We start from the raw sequence: 25911 nt of genomic DNA, 5'->3' as shown, positions 1-25911 counted from the left end.
TGAACTTTTCATGCTCCTGTCTGAAACCAGTCCTTTCAATAATGTTCCCTTCTGCCTCCTATCACCAATTTTCTTACTCTCTCCTGGATTATTTCCATCAGTGTACAAATATGCTGTTTTAACTCCCATCTTAAACTACTGATGAAATTTTTATTTTTTAGGATTCGAAAAAGTTTAAAATACAGGTAGACTGTGATTTTAGGGGGTAAGAAAAGGACGGTATATGACAAAATATGTTCATTAGGAGGAAAACAAAGTTCAGTATTTATAAGACGTAATTAATATTTCTTTAAAGAGTGAAAGCAAATTCAGTAGAAAATAGTAAATACAAAATACAAAATAATTCAGTGTATTAGATCAAGGTATTTTTCAGTTACATTAGTATGTTACTCTCTAAATATTTAATCTGTAATAACAGTGTTCTTTGAATGAATACTATGCATAAAATTATTTATAACAAACTTGCAGCAATATACACATATTTTTATACAAATTTTTAAAAAAATATTCTTTTCCATTATGATTTATCACAAGATATTGAATACAGTTCCCTGTGCTATACTTTAGGACCTTGTTTATCTATTCCAAACATAATAGTTTGCATCCACCAACCCCAAACTCCCAGTCCATCCCTCTCCACCCCTCTCCCTCAACCACAAGTCTGATTAAATTTTAAAAATCAGGATCCTTAACAGTACTATAATATGCTACCATTCCTCTAAGACAGAGTGGAAATATGACCAAAATTGCCATATTTTAAAATAATATAGTCATGTTTATTTATTATGCATATGTTTGTAAATATATGGTTTTGCTTATATAAAAATAGAAAGGAAAAAAACAAAAAATGAATAAAAATTGTTTCTTTAAGGGGGATGCAGCAGGTGAAGGGAGCAGAAATGGAGGCTAGAATTCACAAAAAAATGACTTGTTTCATAATTTTGACTTAGAATTGTTGTATTTGTGACTTTAGAATCGGGTATGGGGACTTTGGAGAAGGCAATGGCACCCCACTCCAGTACTCTTGCCTGGAAAATCCCATGGACAGAGGAGCCTGGTGGGCTGCAGTCCATGGGGTCGCTAAGAGTCGGACACGACTGAGTGACTTAGCAGCAGCGTGGGGACTTCCCTGGCAGTCTAGTGACTAGGACTCCTTGCTACCACTGTGAGGGGGCACGGGTTCAATCCCAGGTTGGGGAACAAAGATTCCACATGCTGTGCAGTATGGCCAAAAACTGATATAATTTTTTTTTTAAAGTCAGGTATGAAGACACTCATTATTCTTTACTGGAATTCTCACTCTCTGCTAATTCCCTTGCTTTAAGTTCCACTTAAGTGCTCCACCTTTATCACAATTTGCTAAGGAAAATGTTCTTCCCTTTAACCCATGCCATGAAACTGTCATTGCCTGCTCCATTCACTATTCTGAGAATGCTTTTTCCTTCCTGCCTGTTTCGCTGGGAGTTGGGGGGAGCCCAGCAGTGTAGAGAACTACATCCTGATCCCTTTTTGACTTGTGTTATTCCTGAAGGGATTGGGTGTTAAAATCCTTCGGGTTTAATTGAGTGTTAACTCCATTGCTTTCTCTTTTTTTGGCTGTGCTGGATCTTTGTTGCTTCTCACTCCCGGCTTTCTCTAGTTGCAGAGAGCAGGGGCTACTCTTGGTTACAGTGCCCAGGCTTCTCCTTGTCATGGCTTCTCTTGTTGCGGAGCTCTGGCTTCAGGCTCATGGGCTTCAGTAGTTGCATGTTTGCTCCGGGGCATGTGGGATCTTCCTGGGCCAGGAATGGAAGCCATGTTCCCTGGTCAGCACTAGAGTGAAATCTCTCCTTCTCCAATGGGAGCAGTTTAGGGTTTCCATTCAATCAGTTCACATCCATCGTGGTATTAACTCCATGAGGACTCCCAGACAAACAGAAATAGGTGCATAGGTTAACGGTATTTATGGAAGATGTTTTTATTAATATCTTGGATTACATATTACCCTGTGTTCCTGCTGCCCCTTGTCCCTCCCTCTGAAACACCATCTACCTCACTACACTTTTTCCACCCATGTGTCTTCCTCACCAGACTGTGAGTGAATTGAGGGTGGTGATGGTCCCGAATTACCTGTCTCAGCTTTAACAGTATAGATTGTGTGGGTGTGCATGCGTGCTAAGTCACTTCAGTTGTGTCCAATTCTTTGTGACCCTATGGACTGTAGCCCACAAGGCTCCTCTGTCCTTGGGATTCTTCAGGCAAGAATACTGGAGTGGGTTGCCATGCCCTGCTACAAGGGATCTTGTCAACCCAAAGACTGAACCCACATCTCTTATGTCTCCTGCGTTGGCAGGAAGATTCTTTACCACTAGCACCACCTGGGAAGCCCACTATATAGATTACTACTTCCCAGATGCTCAGAAAAGACTTCTTAAATGAATGGACAAGTGAAGAAAATTATATTCAGCAGCTTGATGCTTACCATGGTGTGAAAACCACCAACATCCATTGAACCCATGGGAAGACATGGACCAAACATTGAGAACTACTATCGGAAACTCTGCCCAATGGAATGATGCCTTGTCAGAGGTTATAATGAGATACAATATTTATACAGAGCAGAACTGTATAAAGCCTAAATATATAGTTTAATTGTAAAGAAAATATTCATGTCACCATCACTTAGCAGAGAATGAAACATTGACAACACCTCATAAGCCCCTCGGCAGCCATCTCTGAACAACCCTCTCCTTATCCTGCAGAAATAACCATGATTTTGATGTTTGTAATAAATATGCCTTCTTTTTTCTTCATAGTTAATGACATCTGTATGCATTAATAAAAAATGTATTTAGCTTTGCCTGTCTTTAAGCTTTATACAAATGAAATCATTATCACATGTGTCCTTTTGAGTTGTGATTCTTTCAATACTGTGAGATTATTCTAGGTTGTTGCACATATACATAATTCCTTCATATTTTATTGGCATATAGTGTTACATTTTAGGAACATTTCACAAATTGGGGAAATGCTGCTGTTGCTAGATCATAGAATATGTGTGTCTTCAACATCATAAGAGAATGATAAAGTATTTTCCAAAATGGCTGTACCAATTAGCATTCCCACTCTCCGTGTATGAGAGCTCTATCCATCCACATCCTAGCCAACCCGGGTATCATCAGACTTTGGCATTTTAACCAGTCTGATTGGTTTCTAGTGGTAACTATTTGCTGTTGTAATTTACACTTCTATTACTAAAGAGCTTGAGCACATTTTCTTATATTTATTGGACATTTGTTTATTTCCTTTTGTGCAGTATTTTGCTCTAGTAGTATTTTTTTTAATGGCTTGACTACCTGTTTAAAAAATTGATTTGATTTTCTGTATATCCTGGTTATGAATCTTGAGTCTTTTTGTTGGTAATATACATAAGAAATAACTTCTTTTGTTCTGTAGCCTGGCTTTCCAATCTCTTTTTGGTGCTTTTGGATGAATAGAAATATTATATTTTAAGGCAGTCAAATTTATGTTTTTTTCTCTACATTTAGAGTATTAAAAATCTTACTTAAGAAATACTTTCCTTCTCCAAGATCAGGACTATAGTCTCCTACACAGTTGTATAGTTCTACCTTTCCTATTTAGGTTGAGATTAATTTTTTTTTTGACCAAGAAAGTGTTTTTATTTATTTATTATTTTTTTAAATTTATCAAATAGATTTTATTTTTTTTTTCATTTATTTTTATTAGTTGAAAGCTAATTACTTTACAATATTGTAGTGGTTTTTGCCATACATTGACATGAATCAGCCATGGATTTACATGTGTTCCCCATCCCGATCCCCCCTCCCGCCTCCCTCCTCATCCAATCCCTCTGGGTCTTCCCAGTGCACCAGCCCCGAGCACTTGTCTCATGCATCCAACCTGGGCTGGTGATCTGTTTCACACTTGATAGTATATTTGTTTCAATGCTGTTCTCTCAGAATATCCCACCCTCGCCTTCTCCCATAGAGTCCCAAAGTCTGTTCTGTACATTTGTGTCTCTTTTTCTGTTTTGCATATAGGGTTATCATTACCATCTTTTTAAATTCCATATATATGTGTTAGTATACTGTAATGGTCTTTATCTTTCTGGCTTACTTCACCCTGTATAATGGGCTCCAGTTTCATCCATCTCATTAGAACTGATTCAAATGAATTCTTTTTAATGGCTGAGTAATATTCCATTGTGTATATGTACCACAGCTTCCTTATCCATTCGTCTGCTGATGGGCATCTAGGTTGCTTCCATGTCCTGGCAATTATAAACAGTGCTGCGATGAACATTGGGGTGCACGTGTCTCTTTCAGATCTGGTTTCCTCGGTGTGTATGCCCAGGAGTGGGATTGCTGGGTAATATGGCAGTTCTATTTCCAGTTTTTTAAGGAATCTGAGATGAATTTTTATGTGTGTTTGAGGTAAGAGACAGATTTCATCTTTTGACAAGTGGATATCTGATAGTTATAATACTGTCATACACTGATCTACAGTGTCACTTATATATCAATTGCCCGTATATTCAAGGGTCTGTTTCTGGGCTCTCTGCTGTATTTCATTGATCTACATGTCTATCTATGTCTTAATGACTACTTTGTCTGCATTCCTGTCTTTATTCTTACTTTAGACCTATTATGTTAAAAAATCTAATTGATACTTTTAAAAAGATACTTTACATACTGTATCTGACATTCTTATTTCTTTCCACAAAAGGATTGATTTCATTACTTAGCTTTTCATTAATTTTGGAAAGGGAAGCTCCAATAGTGCATTTTTGGTCTTGCTATGTCATTCTTTCCTTCAAAAAAATTTTTTTATGGCATTCTCTCTTAACACACAGGTATCCTGGGTGCAGGATTAACTATATCTAAGGATCAAAGGTCCTCAGAATGCCCTAGGTCTTGGGGACATGCTATTTTGGTGATGGCTGCTTTGACATCCTTGTTCCTCAGCGTGTAGATGAGAGGGTTGGGGACAGGTGTGAGAATAGCAAACACCACGTTGCCCACGATGTGGAAGTCAAGAGGCAGGTCAGCCCTGTAGGCCACGTGGGCTATGGCAATGGATGAGTAGTAAGTGCCAACCACCAGGAGGTGGGAGCTGCAGGTGGAGAAGGCTTTGGAGCGTCCTTCTCGGGAGCTGATGCGAAGCACTGAGGCCAGGATGTGGGCACTGGAGAGAAGCACCAGGAGAAGGGGCAGGAAGGACACCACCATGGCGATGCAGAAGCCCATGAAGGTCTGGGGTGTGGTGTCAGAGCAGGAGGCCTGGACCACAGCTAAGTGGTCACAGAAGCAGTGGTAAATGTGAGCGATGTTTTCAAAAGTCATGTGCGAGGTCTGCACCACTGCTGGGATGGGCAGAAAGAGGGCGATGAGCCAGGCACTGGCTGCCAGGGCAGCATTGGTCTGTGGGGTCATGAGCACAGGGTAGTGCAGTGGGCGGCAGATAGCCACATAGCGGTCATAGGCCATGACCACCAGGATGAAGGCTTCAGAGCAGTTAAGGCCATGGAAAAGGTACATCTGCAGGAAGCAGGCAGAGAAACTGAGGTAGTGGTCCCCAAGTAAGAGGAGGGATAGCATCTTTGGAAGAGTGGTTGTAGTGGAGAGGATGTCCAGGGCTGAGAGGTTGATCAGGAAGAAGTACATGGGTTTATGGAGTCTAGGCTCTATCACCACGGCCACCAGGATCAGGGAATTACCCACCAGGATAAGCAGGTAAAAGGATAAGAAGGTGAAGAAGACAGGGAGGAAGAAGACATCTTGTAGAGAGGGGATGCCCACCAGATAGAAGATGGATGAAGAGTCTTTTGACCCATTACAGGCTGAGGCATACATGGTGGGAGAGAGATATATACCAGGGTGACAGGCAGTCAGAGCATCTGGAAACTAGATAAAACAGAAGTTTGGAAGGAGAATTCTGTATAGCTCACTGTACAATGATTGCAATCCAAATAATTTCTGACTGAGTTTAAAGGACTGGGGCTATCATTCTTCCATCTTAACCCACAATTTACTCTCCGTCTTCCATAATGTATTTAGTAAGTACCTACAGTGCACAAGGCTGTGAGAAGGTAAATAAGGCACATAAGGTCCCTGCCTTTACAAGGCTTAAATTCTAGTAGAAGGATGGTGGGTTTAAAAGCAAACCACATAGGATTTCCCTGGTGGTCCGGTGGTTAAGATTCTGTACTCCCGATGCAGAGGGCCTGAATTCAATCCCTGGTCAGGGGATTAGATCCCACATACTGAGATGAAGATTCCCTATGTGGCAACTGAGACCCAGAAGAGCCAAACTAATAAATAAATATTTTTTAAAAAGCCAATCACTTGGTTAACGATTAGTTATAGCTATGATAAGTGCCTTGAAAGAGCTTCTGTTCCTTCTCTGCTCCACGTCCCACAGTATCTTTTGAGCATCAGATCTTAGATGATCGCTTAAGATTCCTATGTCATTGCTTCTTCTTTTGCTCTTGTTTCAAGTTCTACTAAGTGACATCACTCTACCACATCACTAGAAAGAGCTGATTTTTCCAATATTTTCTGCAGCATGCTGCTTGCCCAGGCTACTCATTACCCAGAGACGGGCTCCCCTTTCATTTTCCGGGTTCAGCAACTCTGCTGATTTCTCTCCCTGCCAAGTCCTCTGGGTGCTCTCTCACTCATGTTTCAGTGATGGGAAGGACCCATGCCTTCAGAGGGACTGCCCTCTTCCTGATGCAGCCCAAGCTGACGAGGCATCTTCTCCTCCTTTAGGGTCTGTCAACATCCTTCCTCCTGGCTGCCACTGACCAGCCAGTGTTGTATTTAGCTCTTTGTTGCCAATTGTGCTGTGGGCTCTTCCAAATACCAGCTGAGAAGACACAAGGAGCTGTCATGAGAGATAGGAAGGACCCAGAGAACTGAAAACTGTAGCTGCCCAAATACAAAAAACCTCATACCGTAGGTTGTTCATTAAATGTGTGCTGGGGTCAATTCAGGGACTGCTGAGGCAATTTTGGCTCATCCCTACTTCAGGATGAGCCTCTAATGAGCGGTCCAGGTAGTTTTATGTTTACAACTCTATCACTGCTTTTTGAACTCTATTGATGTCATCAAGCAACTTTCCTTGAAATTCTTAGGAACAACAGCTACTTACTTTCTCTTCTAAAATAAATGCAAAGCAGACTAGCTACAAACACCTCTCATGTCCTACAATCATAGAATGTCAGACTGGAACAAAAAGTTTTTTTATATCTTCAATTCCAACACGTCTTGCCCACCTGTTAAAAATCCACTAGTTTGCTCTGTGATGGATTTGGATTGTACAGCCTGGCTTCTGGATTTGGAAGTGGGGACTGGCAACTGCATTGTCCAAAATCAGCAAGGGAGGGACAGCTGTCCTGTGTGTGTGCTCCTGGAAAGAGAACCTCAGAGGTCACACCAAGGACCTGGCAAGAGGCTGACCTGACTGTCTCCACATTAAAGGGTTCACTCTCAGTTAACCAGAACCCTGGTCCAACAAGTACAGTCACCAGGTTTTTTTCACACCTGAAGGAATGTAGATTGCACTGCCCTGGACATTTCTGCTCAATTCTGGCTGCTGGCCCTGGGTAAGGCAGAGCAGGGAATTGGAGGGGCAGAAAGGCAGGGAGCCGAAGCCAGAGGCGCCCTACGGGAGCCGTCAGGTCAAGTTCCCTTCCCCCTTGCAGATGGAGATAGGGATGCTGAGACCCCCAAAGGAGAGGTGGCATGTGGTTTTTCACACCAACTGGTGCTGGACTCTCCAACAGGCAGACTAGGCATATGCTGGGTCACCAGCCAAGCAGGGGCACCAAGAATACTTTTGGAAAGAATTTGACACTTAATCTTTCAAAGCACAATTCAGTTGGTGATCTTAGGAAATATCTAGAGTTAGCTGGACTTTCTTACACTATTTTACACGTTAGGTTCTCATTTTGTTTTGGATTGTGCACCACATCTGAGGGATGCAGTCACGTGCTTAGGGTCTTTTGTTGCTGTTCTTAATTGCTTAGTCTTGTCCGACTCTTTGTGATCGCGTGGTCTGTAGCCCGCCCGGTTCCTCCATCTGTGGGATTTCCCAGGCAAGAATACTGGAGTGGCTTGCCATTTCCTTCTCCAGGAGATCTTCCTGATCCAGGAATCGAACCTGCATCTCCTGCATTGAGGGCGAATTCTTTACCACTGAGCCACCAGGACCTAATAGGTACTATTTCCCAGGACACAGAACTTGCCCCAGCAGGTCCTCCTTTGTTGAGATTGTCTAGGAGAATGTTACAGTGCAGGTGGGGACAGGGAAGGATAGAGAATCACCAAGGATCCAACCTGATGCTTTGCTTCATGTGCGTCATCTTCTCCCATCATCCAACCTTGCCAGGGAGTAGTTGTTCCCTTCAGCATATGGAACAAGACCCTTGTTTAAGGCAATGGTTGGTGAGGGGTAAGAGCACAGGTCATTCTGGAGTCAGCCTACTGTAGAAGAACCCTGCCTTTAGCAACCAGAAGTCCTGGCTCCTGGACCAGCTCTGCCACTCACTTCTTGTGACTCTGGTGTACGGCTGTTAGCAAAACCGACACCATCTTGACCCCTTTCAGTGTCTCCTGTCCTTCCACTGACCCTAACCAGGATTGTACAGTGCAGTAAACCACTTCTCTGTTATCAAGGGCTTTGTAGTTAACAAATATTGCTTAATAATTAGGGTCATGTGGCCTCTATGCTGTTAGTCCCCAAACAATGCTGAAAATCTTCTGTGATGTACTCCCGGCTCTCACGAGACCAGTCATCCAGTCATTAATCTTGATTTAAGAATGCATATCCTGTCTCCAAGCACTTACCCCCATGCCCTAGATTAACTATAAAATTGTCCCAGTGGCCCCTCCATGGTGCATAGTGCAGCTATGAATGCTTCCAGATTGTTGTCCACTTGATCCTGATGTTACCCTATAATAAAACCAACTTGTAAGTTACCCTATAAAAAAAGATCCATTGATCATATGGAGCTGCCTGCCTCATTTTACAGTCTCAGAATGCCTTCTCAATTTGGCAGAAACTTTTCATTCCCTCTATCCTCCAGCACTTGGTTTTCTCATCTGTGTAGTGATGGGTTTAGGGGAAAAGAACTCGGAGGGGTTTCTAATCTGATGAATCCTTTTCCAAGGGTCCGCTCTGTGTCTGGCAGAGCACATGTCACATGGTCCATGACCCAAAGGGAGAGGGCGAGGGTGAGGGCTCTCCCAGCTAGTGAGCACCTGCTGCCAGCCAGGGGCTTTATCTGCAGCATGTCCTGAGGAACTTAGTGGTCAAGTGTGTGCACTGTGAGTCAGAAAGGACCAGATTCCCATCCCAGCTCCTAACTGCAGCTCATTTCCTTCATCAGTGACCCCCTGGGGTTGCTGAGTCCTGCAGAGAGAATGCTTAAGCAATGTTACACAAGAACCTGGAACAACTATAAACCCCAAGTAGGCTAGTGTCTCCAATGCTACTGCTGCCATCAGCCTCGCCTTTCCATGGAAGGCCTTGACCAGGACAATTTGAATCCCACCTCTGAGCACACAGAGCTGCAGGGTATGTGGTCCAAGCTCCCACAGCCCATCCCCCCCCCCGCCCCGCCCACACACACAGCAGACCTGGCTCCTGGCTGCCTCCTTGTTGTGCACATCCAACCAGTCTTCCTGATCCCTGGTCCCAGTTCTATCCCCCCTTCCCACATCCTTGCCCTGTCTCCACACTCTGGTCTTTGCTGAGCTCTGGCACATCACTCCCAGCTCACTCACCTGCCAAGTCCTGTCTACCTTGATGCCTCTCGTGGTGTCCCCTATGTGTCTTCCAACCTGGCTGGCAGAGAAGAGCCTGGTAGCAGATGGGCTGTGGCTAATTAAACCCCTAACCCTCCCTTTCAGCCAGGCCTGCTGGAGTACTTTCCCTCGAGGCAGGGATTGACTCCCTATTCGCCCAGGATTGACTTCGTGGCCCCTCCTAGAGTTTATGTTGGGATGGGATTTACCTCTGAGATTTGCCGATAGTGAGAACAACATTGTTAATAGCCCTCATGGGTTCCAGAACTTTACAACCAATGGGGCAGCTTTTACTGACATTATTCCATTTGGTTCCCAGAACGGCCAAGGGAGACAGGCAGGTCAAGAGGAGGAAATTGAGGTCCAGAGAAGTGAAAAGACTTAGTGATGCTTATGCTAATGTTTAGTATTAAAGCTACATGGCAGACCCAGAACTTCATCCCCAGGACCGTACTCTGCATATGGGTCAGGGCAGAGGGTCTAAATAGGGTCCTGGGTTTGAATACCAGTTCTCATATATTTTAATTATGGTTGGGAAGATCCCCTAGAGAAGGGATGGCTACCCACTCCAGTATTCTTGGACTTCCCTGGCGGCTCAGGCAGTAAAAATCTGCCTGCAATGTGGGAGACCTGGGTTCAGTCCCTGGGTTGGGAAGATCCCCTGGAGGGCATGGCAACCCACACCAGAATTCCTGCCTGGAGAATCCCCATGGATGGAGGAGCCTGAAGGGCTAATCCATGGGGTCGGAAAGAGTTGGACACAACTGAGCGACTAAGCATAGCATGTCACTTTAGGCAAGTTACTTTAACTCTGAGTCTGAATTTCTCCATCTATAAAATAGAACATAACAATATTACCCATCTCATAGAGTTGTTGAGAGGATTTAATGAGATAACTTAAATTGAAGAAAGTAGGGAAAACCACCAGACCATTCAGGTATGACCTAAATCAAATCCCTTACGATTATACTGTAGAAGTAAGGAATAGATCTGATAGACGGAGTGCCTGATAAACTATGGACAAAGGTTTATGACACTGTATAGGAGACAGGGATCAAGACCATCTCCAAGGAAAAGAAATGCAAAAAAGTAAAATGGCTGTCTAAGGAGACCTTACAAATAGCTGTGAAAAGAAGAGGAGCGAAAAGCAAAGGAGAAAAGGAAAGAAACCCATTTGAATGCAGAGTTCCAAACAATAGCAAGGAGAGATAAGAAAGCCTTCCTCACTGATCACTGCAAAGAAATAGAGGAAAACAATAGAATGGGAAAGACTACAGATCTCTCCAAGAAAATTAGAGATACCAAGGGAATATTTCACGCAAAGATGGGCAAGATAAAGGACAGAAATGGTATGGATCTAACAGAAACAGAAGATATTCAGAAGAGCTGGCAAGCATACACAGAAGAACTATACAAAAAAGATCTTCAGGACCCAGATAATCATGATGGTGTGATCACTCACCTAGAGCCAGACATCCTGGAATGCAAAGTCAAGTGGGCCTTAGGAAGCATCACTACGAACAAAGCTAGTGCAGGTGATGGAATTCCAGTTGAGCTATTTCAAATCCTAAAAGATGATGCTGTGAAAGTGCTGCACTCAATATGCCAGCAAATTTGGAAAACTCAGCAGTGGCCACAGGACTGGAAGAGGTCAGTTTTCATTCCAATCCCAAAGAAAAGCAATGCCAATGAATGCTCAAACTACTGCACAACTGCACTCATCTCACACGCTAGTAAAATAATGCTCAAAGTTCTCCAAGCCAGGCTTCAACAATACGTGAAACATGAACTTTCAGATGTTCAAGTTGGTTTTAGAAAAGGCAGAACAACCAGAGATTAAATTGCCAACATTCGTTGGATAATGGAAAAAGCAAGGGAGTTCCAGAAAAACATCTATTTCTGCTTTATTGACTATGCCAAGGCCTTTGACTGTGTGGATCATCACAAACTGTGGAATATTCTGAAAGAGATGGGATTACCAGACCACCTGACCTGCCTCTTGAGAAATCTGTATGCAGGTCAGGAAGCAACAGTTAGAACTGGACATGGAAAAACAGACTGGTTCCAAATAGGAAAAGGAACACATCAAGGCTGTATATTGTCACCCTGCTTATTTAACTTATATGCAGAGTACATCATGAGAAATGCTGGGCTGGATGAAGCACAAGCTGGAATCAAGATTGCTGGGAGAAATATCAATAACCTCAGATATACAGATGACACCACCCTTATGGCAGAAAGTGAAGAAGAACTAAAGAGCCTCTTGATGAAAGTGAAAGAGGAGAGTGAAAAAGTTGGCTTAAAGCTCAACATTTCAGAAAACTAAGAATAGGGCATTTGGTCCCATCACTTCATGGCAAATAGATGGGGAAACAGTACAAACAGTGGCTGACTTTATTTTCTTGGGCTCCAAAATCACTGCAGATGGTGACTGCAGCCATGAAATTAAAAGACGCTTACTCCTTGGAAGAAAAGTTATGACCAAGCTAGACAGCATATTAAAAAACAGAGACATTACTTTGTCAACAAAGGTCTATCTAGTCAAGGCTATGATCTTTCCAGTAGTCACGTATGGATGTGAGAGTTGGACTATAACGAAAGCTGAGCGCTGAAGAATTGATGCTTTTGAGCTGTGGTGTTGGAGAAGACTCTGGAGAGTCCCTTGGACTGCAAGGAGATCCAACCAGTCCATCCTAAAAGAAAACAGTCCTGAATATTCATTGGAAGGACTGATGTTGCAGCTGAAACTCCAATACTTTGGCCACCTGATGCGAAGAGCTGACTCATTTGAAACGACTGATTCTGGGAAAGATTGAAGGCGGGAAGAGAAGAGGATGAGGTGATTGGATGGCATTATGGACTCAGTGGACATGAGTTTGAGTAAACTCTGGGAGTTTGTGATGGGCAGGGAGGCCTGGAACGCTGTGGTCCATGGGGTCGCAGAGTCGGACATGACTGAGCGACTGAACTGAACTGAATGAGATAACAGACATAAGGTATTTGGAGTGAAACACAATTATGGAATATTACTCCAGGAGTTTTGTTTGCATTTTCTAGCAATACACAGGGTAGAGGCTGCCTGCATACATTCAGTTTCCCAGGAAACTAGTGATATTTATCTCCTGCAGGGGAAGATGCACTTTTCATGGGTTCTTAGGGTCTCTAGATGCCTAATAGCTGGCTTTATAGATACTGTACTTCTATAGGATGTCAACAGCTGGCATCCAAGCTTAGACTGCTTAGTACCCAGCAGTTGGTTTGTTCTACTTATAAAGTTGCTCTCTTATTCCCTTTCCCCCAAAAAGGAAAGCAATGAGGGTCAGGGTCACCATGCCTCTATCTTAGGGTATATCTGTGTGAGTTGTTAGCAGCCAGCACTCAGCTGCTAGAGGACAGACCACTGTCTACTCCAGTCTATCCCTTGAACCTCTCAGATGCATTCACTTTTTAAAAAGTTTTTCTAACGTGGACCATTTTAAAAGTCTTTATTGAGTTTGTTATAATATTGTTTCTTTTTGTTTTGGTTTTTTGCCTGTGAGGCATGTGGGATTTTAGGCTCCCCCACCAGGGATTGAACCTACATCCCCTGCACTGGAAGGCAAAGTCTTGGCAACTGGACCACCAGGAAAGTCCTAGATTCATTAACTTTTCACAAGTTCACTCTGTTTGGACATAGGGTTTCCAGAATTCTGACTGGTCACATTTTCAAGGGAAATTTCCAAGAAAAAGATTAGTTGAATTAACGACTGCCCCTGCGGCTGCAGTCAGTCCCAAGGCTGCAAGCAATCCTCCTCTTCTCCCTCCTTGTTCACCCATTCTAGCTCCCCTTCCCCTTTTCCTTCACATTCAATCATTTCAGTGGATCTAGATGGAGTCCCTTCTAGCATGATCCAGATCCTCGTCCATGTCAGCTCTGAACCCCTGGTTGCTATGCCTCATCATGCTGTGGTTGTTTTCTTGGTCCATTAAGAGTTAGAGTTGGCAGAAATAAGAAATGCTTACTTGCCTGAGTGCCAACCTCCCAGTCCCCATTATGGAAGAGCAATTTTCCTTCCTCCTGAAGATCACAGTAAATTGCCCTTGTAAACATGGTAACTCCTCTTGGTAACTGCTGGTCTGCTCTCACAGTGAGCTTAAAATGACCAGGCAGAAGTGGTAGCTTTAAATTTAGTGAGATTCATTGTGTCTCCAGTTGAATCAGGACTGCTTAATGCACAGAGGCCAGAGTCATCAGGACTGGAAACACAAATTTCCCCAGTTGGGTCACTGAGGGTAATGATGAGTGGAGCCACTCTAACTTCCACCCACCAGTTCTTGGCAGGAAGCATCCCTTTTTAATGGACATCCAAGCTGAAAACGGATCCATTCCATTGGACAAGAACACGGACCCTGTGACCACTCCCTGACTGGAGAAGCTAGTGGTTTTCTTATGTAATCTTCTCAAGCCTCTCGCCCAACTGCACTGCTGACTCATGAATATTTGCTAAGAAACAAGTGATATCAATGCCAAAAACAGAAGAACTTACAGGAAAATTTTAACATTGAATCAAATGCTAACTTCTTGGCTCCTTCAGTCCCCTCCTGTTACTTCTCTCTGTCATATTGCCTTATAGTACTTCTTTGGGTCTGACTCTCCAGTTAAACGATAAATACCATAGGAGCAGCAAATAGGTCTGGTTTATTTCTGTCTCCTGCAGATCAAGTAAAGATTTTTAATATGAATCACTGGATGATCAAATTTTATTCATCCTGTTAATGACTGGGGGAAATTGTGAAAATCACTTATTCTGTGGCACCAGTGGGAAGACTTCTTGATCCATTATTTGAGGACCAGGTTTTAGGTGTCTGATCAACCAAATGAAGTCAATTTGGGTTGCTATAATTCATTTTAAAATGTTTATTGTGTTTATTCTGTACTGGGCACTGTCATTTGTGTCCAGGGAGCTGAATTAGTTGTAACTAAGGATCAAAGGCCCTAGAATTCCCTAGGTTCTGGGGACATGCTATTTTGGTGATGGCTGCTTTGACATCCTTGTTCCTCAGCGTGTAGATGAGAGGGTTGAGGACAGGTGTGAGAATAGCAAACACCACATTGCCCACGATGTGGAAGTCAAGAGGCAGGTCAGCCCTGTAGGCCACGTAGGCTATGGCAATGGATGAGTAGTAAGTGCCAACCACCAGGAGGTGGGAGCTGCAGGTGGAGAAGGCTTTGGAGCGTCCTTCTCGGGAGCTGATGCGAAGCACTGAGGCCAGGATGTGGGCATAGGAGAGAAGCACCAGGAGAAGGGGCAGGAAGGACACCACCATGGCGATGCAGAAGCCCATGAAGGTCTGGGGTGTGGTGTCAGAGCAGGAGGCCTGGACCACAGCTAAGTGGTCACAGAAGCAGTGGTAGGTGTGAGCGATGTTTTCAAAAGTCATGTGCGAGGTCTGCACCACTGCTGGGATGGGCAGAAGGAGGGCAGTGAGCCAGGCACAGGCTGCCAGGGCAGCATTGGTCTGTGGTGTCATGAGCACAGGGTAGTGCAGTGGGCGGCAGATAGCCACATAGCGGTCATAGGCCATGACCACCAGGATGAAGGCTTCAGAGCAGTTAAGGCCATGGAAAAGGTACATCTGCAGGAAGCAGGCAGAGAAACTGAGGTAGTGGTCCCCAAACAGGAATAGGGACAGCATCTTGGGGACAGTTGTTGTAGTGGAGAGGATGTCCAGGGCCGAGAGGTTGATCAGGAAGAAGTACATGGGCTTGTGAAGGCTAGGCTCTATCACCACGGCCACCAGGATCAGGGTATTTCCCACCAGGATGAGCAGATAGATTAAGAGGAAAATGACAAAGACAAGGAGGAAGAGGGATTCAGGCAGAGAGGGGATGCCCACCAAGTAGAAGACAGGTGAGGAGCCCTTTGATCCATTGCAGGTGGCTTCCATTGTGAGTCGGTGCTGGATATCAGCAGACAGACACTGGAAATATCAATACATTCCTGTTAACCAGAACAAGCATGAAAATGTCAACTGAAACACATATCTTTTTCTTTCCAACCATGGATTTCAATCCTAACAGTTTCTTTGTGTCTAGAGTTTCATTGCACGACTAAGATGCCCAGGATGGTGAGTTGTCTAAGGAGCATTGGTTGCAAAGCTGGTCCTGTCTGGTGGGGAAGAGAAATGAACATAAACCCCTGAAGGGCACATACCAAGAACTTGGGCCAGGGTGAGCAGCTCCAGGGATGCAGAGAGTCCCACACATGAAATAAGTTTCTTACAATCTGCATTATCCCACGTGGCAAAAGACTGGCTTGAAAATGAGCAAATTTCATATAACTAGAAGTATGCAAAGCTGGGGTCTTTTTGGCTAAAATGGTGCAGAGGAAGTTTAGAATAGGAGCTAGATTAAAAACCTTTAAGCAACCGTCTGACCTTAGGTCCATTGGTTCTTTTTAAAAAGTAATATAACTGAGTGACATTAATCAGAACTTGGAGGATTCCCTTTCTATGATGTCTGATTGATAGAGACAGCTGCGTTCTTCAAGGACCACTATAAAATGCCATCTGCTTCAGCTGAGAACAGCTCTTCTTTCCATGCAGCTGCTGCTGGGGCTCTGTCTGTCTCAGTCTAACATGAATGCCCTGGGACCTGTCCTTGGATCATGTCTCTTCGTCATGTCCAGGGACCAACCATCCTGCTCTGCCCAGATCTGCCTGGTTTTAGCACTCCTAGTGCCATGTCCCAGGAAATCCTTTAGTCCCTGGCAAACTGGAGTGTTAGTCGCCCTACAAGGGTAGAAGCATTTTATATGCCTTTGGTAAAAGGAGTCATTTCCCCAGTGAATCCAAGTGGAACATGGATTCTCCACCTATTGGGAAAAAAAGAAAAAACCAGACTCCCAGGCACTTCCTGGACCACTCCATGGTCTTCCCCACATCGGCTGCTGCAGCTCGGCAGATATCACTGTTTAGCCACTTCATGCCCACTGCCTGGGCCCCACCCAGAGTGCACCACAGAGAACTCAGACGTCTCAGAAGCAGTGTCAGGAGAGAAGGCCAAGCCCTCTGCAGAGAGTAACTCCACTCCTGGGAGACCACTGAAGAAAGCTACTGAGGATGCGTGGCAGCCCAAGCCCCTCTGAGTGAGCCTTTCCAACCCTCAGAACTGAGCCAATGGCAGTGTTGACTCACCCTTCACCTTGACTGAGCGATCCAGGGCCAGGTTACATTGATGTTCACTGCCTCTCTGCCCCAGGAACCCCTGGAGCAGATCCACTTGATTTTCCAGAACCATCTCCAGCGTCCCTCCCTCTTCTAACAAAACCTTCTTGTGTCAAAGATTATGTAAGCACGAAAAATTGCTTGCAGACAGTTGAATCCCTGACCCTTTCTTTCACAAATGAATCTTCAGGCTGGGGTGGGAATGGGGAGCAGCCTCAGGTCAACAGCTGGTCTGCACCAACCTTGGTCCTGGAATCTAGGCCTTTGGATCTGATCTTAGACTTTTTCCACCAAGACAGGCCACCTGGAGGATTCAGAAGCTCTGATTTCCACCTGGAGAAAAAATAGGCCAAAATTTTTCTTTTCCTCTCTCTGTTTCTTAGACTGCTATCAGAGACTGTTATGAATTTCTCTTTTGTTCTGAGGGTGTTTTCAAACAGTTTCAAGTGGACTGGTTACTAAACAGAGGCTCTGCATGGCTAGGAAAAAAAAAAAAGCTATTCTCAAGAAGTGACTTAAGGGGACATCCTGGTGGTCCAGCGGTTGAGAAAGAGCCTTGCAATGCAGGGGACCCAGGTTTGATCCCTGGTGGGGGAGCTAGGACCCCTCATGCTGCGGGGGAACTAAGTCTGAGTGTCACAACTACTGAGCCTGCGACCTACAACTAGAGAGTCTGCAATGCAGGGAAAGATCCCACATTCTGCAACTAAGACCTGATGCAGCCAAATAAATTTTTAAAAAAGAAAGAAATGACTTAAAGAAGAGGTGGACTGGATGAATCTGCAAGCAGAAAAGTCACGGCAGTCAGTGCACCCGTCCTGAGTAAAACTGCTGTACACTTTGTGCCTGGTAGAAGCTAGCTCATAACAAACCCTCTGCAAATACTTTTTAAATAAATGAATTAATGAATGAGACACTTAACCTGAGTTCAAATTAACTTTTTCCCATAATGGACAATCAGCAGGGATTTTACTTTCTTTTGTTTTAGCATCTAAACTAATACAAACCATATTTCCGGGGAAGCTGATACAATTCTGAGATGCTGTTCTCTCCCCCCTGACTGAGCCCATGTAAGTGGGTTGTATGAGGTTCGTGCGAGGTTTGCATGGCTGCCACAGAATATCAGAGCCAGAAGTCTCCTTAAAAGCAAGCAAGGTAGTCCAATTCTCATGGTCCTCCCCTCATTTATCCAATAAAGTAACTCAGAGAAGGGAGCCACTTGCTCAATCAAGGTCACACAAGGAGATGAAAGTCAGATCCCTGACTCCCTGCCCAGGGCTCCCAAGGGTCCACCACGGAAGAGGCACTGAAGCGCCCCTGTCTGGCAGCCCGGATCATTCCTGTTTCCCTCACCAGCCTGCCACTTTCTTGGGGCTGGAGACTGAGCCGGCTCCTCTCCTGTAAAACCAGCATCTCTGTGGGGCCTGGCACCTCACTTAGTGTTTCCACAGAACTGTCCTGACCACCCCCAGGGCTTTCCCTCCAGCGTTCTGTGGAATCAGACCGTGATTCTGTGAAAGCTTCTGGCCCTGCTCCCTTACTGTTGCTAATAGGGAGGAGGAGGCCTAGAGAGGGGCTGTGCCTAGCCATGGTCACACAGTCAGTGAGTCAGCAGCCAGCCTGCATGCCCAGTAGCTTCAGCCATGTCCTATTCTTTGCAACCCCATGGACTGTATGTAGCCCACCAGGCTCCCCTGTTTATGAGATTCTCCAGACAAGAGTACTGGAGCGGGTTGCCATGCCCTCCTCCAGGGGATCTTCCCAACTCAGGGATCGAACCCATGTCTCTTCCATCTCCTGCATTGGCACGCAGGTTCTCTACCACTAGCACCAACTGGGAAGTCAGCCTGCAATGCTATAAATTGAGGCAGAAAGAGTTTAGCCCATTTCCCTTCTCTTGGGGCCCCTCTCATTGTGGGGTGAAGGTCCCTGACTGTCTGCCCCCTTAAACCATGTCCTTCCAGAGCCTTGTCCCTCCTTGGGCTCTGACAGGCTCTGGGCACGTCCCTGTAGCCTTCAAGTCTACATGACGGGGGCTCAGCTCACCCGCAGCTCAGCTCACTCCAGCTGCCCCTTCCTCTCCCCAGGCCAGTGTCACCTCAGTAGGGAGGACCAGGCTGGGGCTGAAACTGGTTTCATTAGTCCCCTAAGCTCTCATCCCTAGCCTGCTGGGGTCTTGTCCCCTGAGGCCCCCTTCTATCAGGGCCCTGTGTATTGCTTTTCTGGGGACTCCCAAGTGGCTGGTTAGCAGCTACCACTGGGCTTTGCTAGATATGAGAACAACAATATTAATAGTCCTCACTGGGGCACAGAACTCTGTGGTCTATGGAGGCTTTCCCACCAATTGAACAATTCAGAACCCCATGTGACAGGTAAGGAAACTGAGGTGCAGAGGTGAAAGGAATTGACCAATTCACACAGGACAAGCAGAATCGAGATCTCAGGTTTGCTAATTCTTAGTCTAGCCTCTGAGCCAACCAACCATACAAATGAGAAAAAGTTTGTGGAAAAATCTCCATGTAATGGTAAACTGTGCTATTGGCCAGAGGATGGGGTGTGGGGAACTTCTGAAGGTTTTGAAGCTAGAGGAACAGGTATTACAGAGCAGAGAGTTGCTCGGTTTCCCAAATGTTCACTCTCTCTCTCCTTGGCTTCTCTTAATCTGTCTTAGATGGAGTTTGTTCTCCATCGAATGAGTCTGGGAGGCCATAGAGTGGATATGTGCTCAGACCCTGGTGGCAGACCAATTTGGGTTTAAGCCTGGCTTGGAGCTCTCTGGGATTCTATTTCCTCTTCTGTTGAGTGGGAGTCTGTTCTGCTCAAGCTCTGTACTGCTGAGGTGCAGGGTGAGAAGAGGCGAAGGGGGCCAGCAGTTGTCAGAAGCATCTTCCACCCAGGTAACATTGACCCTGCCTCTCTCCCAGGACTGTGGGAAGGCCCACAACATTCCCAGTCCAGGTCTCTTCCATCTAAGAAAGTGGATGGGGTGGCCCAGAAATGTCTCCAAGAGGAGTCCATGCATCTCAGGAACATTTTTTTAAAATTTATAGGTTCCTTTACTTTTTATTTAAAAATTATTTTATTTATTTTTGTGGCCATTCTGTGTGGCATATAAGATCTTATTTTCCTGACGAAGGACTGAACCTGTGCTCCCTACAGCAGAAGGATGGAGTCTTAACCACTGGGCCACCAGGGACGTCCCATCTCAGGAATATTTTTGAGCTCTGAACAGAAGACACAGCCTGGCCCTCTAAATTCCTCCCCGCCCTGCTCCCACCCCCAGTGGAGGCCAGCTGCCTAAGCCACTCTGCCCTGGAAAGTCGTCAGTGACACTGTCTATCTCCGTCTCACCTCTACTGCTCCTCACCTTCCCTGGCGTCAGGCTCCGACAGATCCAAGAGGCTGGAAAAGGAAGGTGCCAAGGAGAAAAGGGAAGTTATAAATACACTGGGGGAGAGACTGGGTGTGGGCAGGAGGCTCCTGGAGTGCTGGGGAGGAGAGTCCAGAATCCAGGGCCATCACTGGGGCCTCCAGCACACTCATCACTGTCACCATCGTTTCTTCCACCAGGAGGCAGTGTGCCATTGGCTTTGGGGGCCACACACTTAAGTTCAAATTCCAGCTCCTCCATTTGGGCAATGACGTCACTTTGTCTCCCCTTCAAGAACAGTAGGTAACAGTAGTGGCTATATTGGCTGGAGTGAAGGTTTAGTGAGACACTCTAGGTGAGAGTTCTTTGCAAGCTGTGAAGTGCTGTGAAGATTTCTACATTATCACCACCATAGTCACTGAGAGGCCACCCCTTAGATGTCTTCCCCTCTGAGGGGGGACAGCCTCCTCTGATGAAGTGGCTTGTGCTATTGGCCACAAGTAAGGTACAGGTACTGTGACATGGTCATGCGAGGGGATATGTGCCTGGTGGTCAGGTCTTAGGTACAAAGGCTCACTGTCACTGTCTCCCCAGGTAAGGGGACCTGAGGTGACCAGTCACCTTTGAGGTACCCTTGAACTGTTGTGACAGCCTCCACTGGTGAGGAAGGGGGGTGGTATCAGCCATGTCTGAGGTACCCATACACTGCTGTCACAGTCCCCTCAGGTAGAGAATTTATGCTTAGTGGTCATGTCAGGGGCACCCCTGCACTGCTCTCACAGCCTCCTCAGGTGAGGGGGCTGTAGTATCTGTCACATCAGAAGTAAGTGTGAAATGCTGTGAAAGCCTCCTCAGGTGAGGGGAAGTGTGGTGATGGTTCGTGTCTCACCACACGCTCCTGGCCTGTGGAACTGGGACATCACTTGCATGTGTACCTCAGACCTCACTGCACAACACTAACCTGTATAGGGTAGGACATGTAGCATTATCACTGGTTAACCAATGTTAACAGGAGCCAATGCTCCCAACCAACCAATGGTATTCCTATCTCTTTAAGAATTCTCCACAGTTTGCTGTGACCAAACACAGTCAAAGGTTTTGACGTAGTCAATAAAGCAGAAGTAGATGTTTTTAGGAAATTCTCTTGCTTTTTGGATGATTCAATGGATGTTGGTAATTTGATCTCAGGTTCCTCCTCTGCCTTTTCTAAATCCAGCTTGAACATCTGGAAGTTCACGGTACACATACTGTTGAAGCCTCACTTGGAGAATTTTGAGCATTACTTTGCTGCTGCTGCTGCTGTCACTTCAGTCATGTCTGACTCTATGATGAGTGCAATTGTGCAGTAATTTAAACATTCTTTGTCATTGCCTTTCTTAGGGATTGGAATGAAAACTGACCTTTTCCAGTCCTGTGGCCACTGCTGAGTTTTCCAAATTTGCTGGCATATTGAGTGCAGCACTTTCACAGCATCATCTTTTAGGATTTGAAACAGCTCAACTGGAATTCCATCACCTCCACTAGCTTTGTTTGCAGTGATGCTTCCTAAAGCTCACTTGACTTCACATTCCAGGATGTCTGGCTCTAGGTGGGTGATCACAACATCGTGGTTATCTGGGTCATGAAGATCTTTTTTGTATACTTCTTCTGTGTATCCTTGCCACCTCTTCTGAATATCTTCTGCTTTGGTTAGGTCCATACCATTTCTGTCCTTCATTGTGCCCACATTTGCATGAAATATTCCCTTGGTATCTCTAATTTTCTTGAAGAGATCTGTAGTCTTTCCCATTCTATTGTTTTCCTCTATTGCTTTGCAATGATCACTGAGGAAGGCTTTCTTATCTCTCCTTGCTTTTCTTTGGAACTCTGCATTCAAATGGATATCTCTTTCCTTTTCTCCTTTACCTTTAGCTTCTCTTTTTCAACTATTTGTAAGGCTTCATTAGACACCATTTTGCCTTTTTGCATTTCTTTTTCTTGGGGATGGTCTTTACCACCGCCTTCTGTATGATGTCATGAATCTCCGTCCATAGTTTTTCAGGCAATCTGTCTATCAGATCTAATCGCTTGAATCTATTTGTCACTTCCACTGTATAATCATAAGGGATTTGATTTAGGTCATACCTGAATGGTCTAGTAACTTTCCCTACTTTCTTCAATTTAAATCTGAATTTTGCGATAAGGAATTCATGATCTGAGCCATAGTCAGTCTTATTTTTGCTGACTGTATAGAGCTTCTCCATCTTTGGCTGCAAAGAATATAATCAATCTGATTTTGGTATTGACCATCTGGTGATGTCCATGTGTAGAGTCTTCTCTTGTGTTGTTGGAAGAGGGTGAAGAAGTTCTGGAGATGGATGGTGGTGGTTCTACGACAATGCAAATGTACTTAATGTCACTGAACCATAAACTTAAAATGTTTAATATGGTAAATTTCATGTTTTAGATATGTAACCACACACACAGAAGGCTATGGTTTTTTCAGTAATCATGTATGGATGTGAGAGCTGGACCAAGCGGCAAAGAATTGATGCTTTCGAATTGTGGTGTTGGAGAAGACTCTTGAACTGCAAGGAGATCAAACCAGTCAATCCTAAAGGAAATCAACCCTGAATATTCATTGGAAAGACTGGTGCTGAAGCTGAAGTTCCAATACTTCTTCCAATGCAAAGAACTGACTCATTGGGAAAAGACCCTGATCCTGGGAAAGATTGAGGGCAGGAGGAGAAGATGGTTGGAGGACGAGATGGTTGGATGGAATCACCAACTCGATGAACACGAGTTTGAGCAAGTTCTGGGAGATGGTGAAGGACAGGGAAGCCGGGAGTGCTGCAAAAGAGTCAGACACGACTGAGCGACCGAAAAAAACCACCACACCCCTCCCCCCACCAAAAAAATTAAGTGACACTGCTACCAAGTGGAAAAACCAGTACTCTTGCCCCAAAGCCTTGTTCTTGTCCACCCACAATTTCCTCTCATTGCAAGTGGAACTTCTAATCTGGCAGAAGACAGAGGAGTAGTAGGCATCCACATCAGGCTCAGAGAGAGGCTGATCCTAAGGGCCCCAGGGTGTGGGCCAGGGCAGGGTTTGAAGCAGGGAGGGGCACGGTCAGATTTAAGGGCTGGAAAGTCCCCTCTGGCTCACAGCAAGATGGAGACTGGAGATGGGCAAGAGGCTGGGACACTGCCCAGGCCAGAGCTGCTGGTGGTCAGCACCAGGGCAGTGACAGCAGAATGCGAAGAAATAGGCTGGTTTGAGAGACAAGTGTGGAGAAGAGGGAGACAGGGGAACAGGCAGTGACCGCACCCACTGGGCTCCCCTGGCCTGTCCACTTCAGCCTCCTCTGACAGTCTCCTTTTCAGCCCGCTCCTGCCCAGCCCCCGCGCCCCGCCACTAGAGTCTTAAAGGAAGAGCCAGGGACGCAGATCTCCTCTCTGGCCCCCAGGGGGCAGTGTTACAAAGTCTGCAGGGCACTGGGGCGCTCGCAGCCAGGGGCAAAGTCTTGCTCCTCTCCGTCTCCGCTGCACCCCCACCCCTGTGTCCTCTTTCCCAGAAGTCCAATTATTAATAACTGTAATCTCTCATGTCCCACACCTGATACTTTACAAAAGCAGTGGTACATCCATTAGCTCACATGTTCCTTCCCCAAAGATGGGGCAGAGCAGGAAGAGACCCAGAAGGATCACTTTATAATAAGGAAACCTAGGACCAGGCAGGAAATAGGACCTGACCAAAGCCAGTGTGTTAGTTATGAGCCAGGGTTGGGAGCCACAAGCCAGCCAGTGCCCAGTCTGGACCCTTTGAGAAGGAAGAGTCTGCAGCAGGCCACCCCATGAGCCTGGGAGCCCCAAATTCACCCTTGAACTCCCTTCTACCTCAGAGGTAATTGAGTCCCATGTCAGTGGGGTTGTCAGTGAGGTCGAACCGCCTTGGCATGCACCTGATTTACTTCTTCCTCATCCTCCACCTCCAGAACTACAAGAGTCATCGCCATTACCATCATCACCATATTAATAACGGCTTGTGTCTGCTCAGCTCTCAGACTTAGTGAGCACTAATACTAATCCATCAACTCATCTGAGCCCTCGGACAGCCCTGGGAAGGTATTTCACAGACAAGGGCACTGAGAATCAGAGATGGCAAGAGACCAACCTCAGATCACCCAGCTAGGTCTCCGGAGAGTTCACAGTTTCCTGGGAGAGCAACGCACATAGAGTTGAAGACAGAGTGAGATGGCTGGGTTTAGTGCAGCCCTGCTGGGAGGTTTCCCATCATCTCTGCAGATGAGGAAACTGAGCCTCAGAGATCTTATTGGGTCAGGATGAAACCATCTGTTGCCACACTCATGCTCTGTCTGGGCACAGTGCATGCAGAGTTTCTAGCAGAGTACATATTCTCTCCAGGCTGGAGGGAGAGGCTGGTGAGAGTTAGAGGCAGCTGGCCGCAAGGAAAGACTGCTGTTAGGGCAAATGGGCTTCTCCAGGAAGAAACTCCAGGCCAGGTTTTAGCTGCAGAGAGCACAGCCGGGGCTGCACAGGGCTAGATGGGCTGGAGGAACCAGTGGCTGTGCTGAGCCAAGGTGGATAGGGCTGAGTGGCCAGGCTGGACGCTTACCTGCCTGCAGACCTGTCTTCTCACCCAGTTGGGAAATTTGCTGTGTTCTGATCCAGGAGCCATGCCAACAGTGGGAAAGTCCCGAAGCCTTGGCAGGATGGGGGTCTGTTTCTTTTCCACCAGAGGGAGATATCAAAGCCCAGGGAGAAACTGTCATTTCCCCATGGTCACAACGTAGCAGAACCTGCTGGTCTCCTGGCCTCAGTCTCCCAATCTGAAAAAGTGAGGGACTGAATTAAATGAGCTCCAAGTTCCTTCTGGGCTCTGATCTTCTGAGTGCCATCCTTGCTGTCCTTGGCTCAGACCCCAGCCTGGCTGTATCCTCGACATGTAGCCCTGGGCAAGTCACATGGCCTCTCTGAGTGTCAGCGTCCTCATGGCTGAAGTAAGTATAATACTGCCTCCCTTGGGCAGATCTGATGAGCCATGCATGGGATCATGTGGGCACAGCTTGGGCTCTGATCCCTGCACAGCTTCTGGGGGTAGGGATGACTGAGGCCCTGACGGAGGCCATTGCTTGTCTGCCTGGCCGAGGGCTCATTTATAGATATCCGCTCCCTGGCTGCCAGGCCAGAGGGAAGTGGGAACAACAGTGCTGATGTGGTAGTTTAGTGCCTTTTTTAGGAAGGAGCCTCTGCCACTCTTCCCCTTCCCCCAGTGCCCTGCCCTGACCTCTATCTTCTGGACATTTCCCCAGTGATCCTCAGAACAGTCCTGAGGTTGGGCCATTTGATGTCAGCATCTCCATTTAACAGATGAGAAGACTGAGGCCCAGGGAAGAGAAAGGGCTTGCTCCAAGTCCCACAGCAATGTTGTTACAGAGCTGGGACCAGAATTGAGGTCTTAAGGCTGAAACCTGGGGCTCTCCCCTTGTCTCCAAATTCAGATAGTTCTACAAAATGAAGAGTCCC

The 25911-nt window shown here is 45.9% G+C and overlaps 2 protein-coding genes across 3 annotated transcripts; both read right to left on the bottom strand.

The window, feature by feature from the left end:
* Positions 1–2296: 2296 nt before the first annotated feature.
* LOC110150595 (olfactory receptor 2AT4-like) lies at positions 2297–9584 on the bottom strand. Its single transcript, XM_070473246.1, has one exon. It carries the CDS (start codon positions 5850–5852, stop codon positions 4887–4889), a length of 966 nt encoding a protein of 321 aa, XP_070329347.1. The 5' UTR covers positions 5853–9584; the 3' UTR covers positions 2297–4886.
* Positions 9585–14691: 5107 nt separating this feature from the next.
* LOC110150590 (olfactory receptor 2AT4-like) lies at positions 14692–25570 on the bottom strand. Of its 2 annotated transcripts, XM_070473245.1 has the most exons (3): positions 25001–25570; positions 16986–22754; positions 14692–15790 (listed from the first exon to the last, which is right to left on the bottom strand). In XM_070473245.1, exon 3 carries the CDS (start codon positions 15735–15737, stop codon positions 14769–14771), a length of 969 nt encoding a protein of 322 aa, XP_070329346.1. In that variant the 5' UTR covers positions 15738–15790; positions 16986–22754; positions 25001–25570; the 3' UTR covers positions 14692–14768. The 2 variants fall into 2 exon arrangements, with proteins under 2 accessions (XP_070329346.1, XP_020769266.2); XM_020913607.2 differs by having other exon boundaries at positions 14692–17348.
* Positions 25571–25911: the final 341 nt, after the last annotated feature.

The sequence above is a fragment of the Odocoileus virginianus genome, chromosome 10 (genome assembly GCF_023699985.2).
Source record: "Odocoileus virginianus isolate 20LAN1187 ecotype Illinois chromosome 10, Ovbor_1.2, whole genome shotgun sequence".
Lineage (NCBI taxonomy): Eukaryota > Metazoa > Chordata > Mammalia > Artiodactyla > Cervidae > Odocoileus > Odocoileus virginianus.
This window is presented reverse-complemented; position numbering and strand designations above follow the sequence as displayed.

Bases quoted from the DNA above. Each gene is read 5' to 3' on its own strand.
- LOC110150590 (XM_070473245.1), bottom strand. From the start codon at position 15,737: ATGGAAGCCACCTGCAATGGATCAAAGGGCTCCTCACCTGTCTTCTAC.
- LOC110150595 (XM_070473246.1), bottom strand. From the start codon at position 5,852: ATGTATGCCTCAGCCTGTAATGGGTCAAAAGACTCTTCATCCATCTTC.